The following is a 5,641-nucleotide window of genomic DNA, read 5'->3' on the forward strand; positions in this document are numbered from 1 at the left end:
TAATTTTATAGTTTTATTGGACCAATTTCCCCATGTGAAAAGCAATAAATTACAGTGAGGGCCCTTTAATTGTTTCTTGTAGAGTTAATGTTCCATATCAACTAATGTGTTATTTTACTAAAGTTTTGTTATGCAAAGCCGAGAAGTATCTAATTTTTACATTTGAGTGTCTTTGTTTAAAGATATATAAAAGCAAGATACATAAAAACAAGGATTTATAATACTTACTCTGTAATCAATCGTATTTACATTTGAGTTAAAAAGTAGATGTTCTTCCATGAACCTCCTTAAGTCTCACAAATTTGGGTGTCCCAAAAAGGATTTGTGTAGCTTTCAAGTATGTTTTAGGACACAAAAAAGTACTAGATTTAAATGTTCCAAAACTACTGCAATTTATCTAGCTTTCTAAGTAATTCATAAATAGGTTTAAAAAATTCCTCCAGATATTTGGAGTGGGAAAAGATGTTTTTATACAAAGGAACTATGATGTACGGTTATTCTATGGGTTGCCAAAATCAAATAACTGTAAACAGCCTTATACAGAGGAACTACTATTCTTTCTCTTTGTTATAAACATGTCCATTAGCAAACAAAGAAAGTGGTTTCTCTGATGGATTTGACAAATTTATTGATGTCTCACCAAATTAAAAAGGTAGCAGGCTCAGATTTTAGATTTTAATTATGTAAAGTTTATGTTTCTAATTGGTTTGAAACTGTATAGGCTTATTATTTTAGTTATTGATTTCTGAAGCTGAGAAGCTCAGACATATTACATGATAGATTAAAAACTTTAAATAATATAAAAATTTGAATTATAAACTGTTTTCATGTCAAGTTTATTGTTGAATTTTATTGTAACACTATACAAGGTTGTGATCTGCACAAAAGAACTAGTTCCATATGCAAAGGGTTAAGAAGATAAAAGATAAAAGTGGACCCAGATTGTGTGCAACAAACTAACAGATGACCCTCCCTATTAAAAACAGTTTGAACTCAAATTCATGAGAATGAAAATGATGAGATATAACTCAGATATAACAAGAACTTATACTGCCCTATGAAAAATAATGTTTAAGTATAAGAGACAGTGGCTATAATTTTTGCAATTTTCCAAGGAGTCTAAATAATTCCAGCATTGATGGCAGTGCATCACTCAATGAAATCAATAACTTTGTACATGGCAATGCACAAAAATGTTGTGAATCTTTATAGGTTTTCTCAGTATTTTACTATAATTTCCGATGTTGAAAGAGTCAACCCATTTTGGAAATTTAATGACTTACAAATAGAGCTTTGTGATCAACTCGATTAATCAATTACTTATGAGAATTGATTACATCAGGCTCATGTAAAGTAATTGGTTAATCCAAATTACAATTAAATTCACTGATATCACAAAAATAATCAACTAATTGAAATTCCGTTGTTCATCCTTACTTTCTTAGGAAACTATACATTGATGTAAATAATTTATAATCTACCATATACGATGGTATTCAACCCATTGACTGCTGATTTGCCATATAGGACATAGTCTGCATCTGGCAGTTGAATGTGAGTGTGCTGTATACAGTGTATGGTTCACAAAAATTCTGTGCACGTAATGTGAGAAACGAGACATAGATCATTACATTTTCAAGAAATGATAGTTTCTTAACATATTTAAACCTATGCTTTGAGATGGGCAGAAAAATTCCAAAAGAATCTGTAAATGTTGTTTACAGACTCCTTGGACCGGAGCAGAGATGGAAGTTTGAACACTTTTTAAATTATTCTTTGTAAATTACACTAAATATATATAACAAATGACAAAATATCAATTGTAAAATATTTTTGAGTTAACAATTTTTGAAATAGAATCAAATTATTATCATTATTTAAATTTTGAAATTTGATATGCTGGTGTGGATTTGACACCTGAAAGATAGTTTGCAGTGGAGATATGGTTAAAAGTAATTTAAAATTGTTAATTAATATATGTCTGTGAATACTCCTTTTTGGTGTATGTTTTTTTTATTTCAAATGGAATGATAAGTTAAGAAAATGTAAGTTACACCATTCTCTCATTTTTTAATACATACATAGTAGAGAGCAGATGGATGTGGGAGTAGTTTCATTTCATAGAAGAGCAACTGAATCAGACACAGAGCTTTGTATATTGACATTGTTTGTTTTTGGTTTGTCTTACAGATAACTTTAATCTGCTGAAATGTATGGCAATCAAAATATAGCAATGAAACATATATTTTGTAGTTTATTACTGATATGTATGAAATTATGAATACTACATGTTAATCTAACAGTTACTCTGACTTACCTAATAATACACACACACGTATATGATTAATGACTGTTATATGTTTAAGTAATTAATATAATTCCTTGACCACATTTGATATATTTGTTTTTACCAGCCAATCCTGATCCAGTGGCAAAAATACTTGGAGATGCTTTTGCTACAGTAGAAAAGGCAGAAGATAAGGGATTATTACGATATGTTGACATGGTCATAAAAGTTAGTATTTTTATTTTATATTTCTATGTAGAACTACAAACATGCCAATGGATTGAAATGAATAATATATAGAAAATTGTTTCTTTCTACTTTTCTTAGAAATTAACAATATTGGCTTATACCAAGTACTGCTCAGTTTTCTCTGTACTTCATTTTTTATCATAATATAGTAGCATTTAATCATTTGAAATACATACAGTTTTATTTTATATCTTATTTAAAAAAAAAGGTTCACAAGATTTAGCTAGGATCATCAGGCAGGTATATTTGAATAGCAGAACGAAACCATTATGTGTTCTAGTGTCAACAGTGATATAAATAGAAGAAGAAAAAATCCAAGGAACTCTTCATTAAAAATAAAACTCTATCACTAACCAGTATTCAGGTGTACAATTATAATTATTTTAATTGTTTCCAGTTTAAAATTGTGTTTGACTTGCTTTTGTTTTATTGCTTAGTAATGTAGTATTGATACTGCAACAAATAGTAGTTTTGTTTAGCTATTCAAAGATATTCACTAAGCAAAATGTAGTTTTTTAAAAATAGAACAAAAAATAACTTACTAAAAACATAATTACATGTTTTATTTGTAAATAAAATCAACTTTAATCTTCAATTTGTTTGTTCTCAGATTGCCAAGTGGCTCACAAACTTATTGATAAAAAAAAAACTTAATCATTTATTGAACATTTATAACAAGTTATGGTAACTCATTACTGTAATTCAGTGTTTTCAAAATCAACTTGGTACCAGGTAGTTTTTATGCATCTGTTATCATTTTAGGTACAAATTAATAATTTCCAAAGCAAATTCTCAAAATTTCTTTTCAAATTTCCTTGTAAAATGTCTTTTAATTATTCAGACTAAATGAGAGAACTAACAGTTTTTATAATACTTCTGATATTGGGTTTATATGAGTGCTTATAATTCCTGCAGAGTACACTATGCATTATTTTGATGGTGTTTACAAATATGGCAAAGGGAAAAAACATGTTTTTTTTTACTTTTTTTCAGCCTTCAACACAAAAAAATATAAATATTTATGATTACAAAGAATATTAATTACATTTTGATTGCATTTGTTACTAACTAATTTTAATCAAGTTTTATGATCAGTTGATGTTGTTAGGGTTTTTATCATATCCACAATTTTTAGAAGTATACTGAGCCTCCAGATGAACTTGTCTAATTTACCCATTTTACTGTGGTCTCATATCTTCAATAATACTTTTGTGGTATAGAATTGATGTAAAAATAATGTTTCTGTGACATTTAATTTGACCTTTTTTTACAATACGATTATATAGCCTGCAGAAATATCATGAATATTTGAGGGATTTAATTACATATGTACATAGTTCTGTATAAAAAATAATTACTAAATATTAAATTGATTTATGTTTAGTAAAATTAAATAGCATGGAGCTTCCTATTTATTATGAATGTGATGGCCCACATTTTAGAACTTTAACACATTCGTGGTGTGAATGATTTCTCTAATTATGCAATAGGAACGTTAAGCCTCATTGTTAGCTCTGTTTTAGATACTGCTAGTTTTATGGTTTTGTTATGTTTTATGACAGAATGATTGCATCAACAGTTTTTTCTTGAGTTCATCACCGGTGGTATATGACGTCCTGTCTTTACCCATTTAAGCTTTAAATAAAGTGATTTAATCAAGCAAATTTGTTTTATTTCAGTTGTCCTTTCAACATGGCTTCCGTGCTCCACCAGTGGTACATGATGGAAGGCATGGCATTATTACAGCCATCCGTACAAAATATATGCTTTCATATAGGACTTTGGAGATGTGAGGTGCAGTTATATCTTATGGGTGTTGTGTACCATGGGTGGCTCACAACATCCAACAGAAAACATGCAAATGTACTACCAGTGGTGCACGATGTTGTGAACATTTTAATTAAAGTATTTAGTGATGATTGTACTGCCAGAAATGAGTTTATTTTTCAAAACACATTTAAAAGTATTCATAGAGCAAAGGGCATTTATTTTTGGATGGCTTGGGCCCATATTCCATATTAACATATCCAGTGGTTTTCCTTTTATTTTGGCTCATTACCCACATTGGATTTAGGTATGAATAAGTGGGTGTAAAGTCATTTGATGCTTCTTCTGCTAGTGTATTCCATAATAATTTCTCTGTAAAGCTCTTTTTTCTTGTTGTAATCTTCACTTCAATTTATTATCTGTGGCAAGTGATATTAACATGCAAATTCAGTGGAGATTGGGCAATTACCAACTAGAAATGTGGTTTTCTAATACTTTTCCCATTGCAATGTATAGTCTAACTTATCAAAAAGTAACAATTTATTGACTTACATTTTAAGTATTAACTAAAACCTGAAATAATGAATATAAGTTAATCAAAAGGCATAAAGTATTTAGATTTGTTCTTGCTTTGTTTCATTTATTATCCTCTGCCCTCTAAAATTGTAATGTTTCATGATGGATTATCAGGAAGAAGCTGACAGAAAATTGAAGCTGATGGAAACTGAAAAGGAAGAAAAGAAAAGCCCTCAAGGAAACTTAGTGTCAGCAGGTCTAAATTCTGCTAGCCTCAGGCTTTTCATGTTGTTGCAGCAGCTCGACATAACCTTGATGAAAGAGACAGTGAAACAGATGGCAGGGTGAGCCTGCCTGTGGTTTTAGTTCCTTTAGCACTTATATGTACATTGCCATCTAAGTAGAATATACATAGGTGGATTATATTTAATATTCAGTGTAAAAGTATATATACAATGAGTGGTCACAAGTAAATAGACACCTAACTTTTCATCACTTAACTGATTTATGCTAACTAATTTGTGTTCACAGAGCACTATATAAATGAAAATGGGCCGTACACTAATTATCTTGTGCTACAAAATGCCTAGAACTCAAGGTTCTCTCGAATTATCAGATTTTGTTAGAGGAAGGATAGTTGGTCAAGCAGATGGTGGAATAAGTCAGCGGCAAATTTTGCAGAATTTGGGAATCCCACTTTCGACAGTCAACAGAATCATCGTGCAGTTCATGAAACACGGCAAGGAAACAAATGAGCAGCATCTGGATTGTCCTGGTCCATTGGAGAGGACAAAAAAGGGATGTCAAGAGGAGCATCGAAAT

General features: G+C 30.2%; 1 protein-coding gene across 1 annotated transcript in view; it reads left to right on the forward strand.

Annotated features, from left to right (window-relative positions):
• Positions 1-5,641, forward strand: part of LOC106460444 (armadillo repeat-containing protein 4-like) — an 84,962-nt gene that overhangs the window by 12,581 nt on the left and 66,740 nt on the right. The window contains 2 exon segments of the mRNA XM_022387160.1: positions 2,415-2,515; positions 4,994-5,163. Of these exon segments, the coding sequence (XP_022242868.1) occupies positions 2,415-2,515; positions 4,994-5,163 (271 nt within the window).

The sequence above is a fragment of the Limulus polyphemus genome, unplaced genomic scaffold (genome assembly GCF_000517525.1).
Source record: "Limulus polyphemus unplaced genomic scaffold, Limulus_polyphemus-2.1.2 Scaffold770, whole genome shotgun sequence".
Lineage (NCBI taxonomy): Eukaryota > Metazoa > Arthropoda > Merostomata > Xiphosura > Limulidae > Limulus > Limulus polyphemus.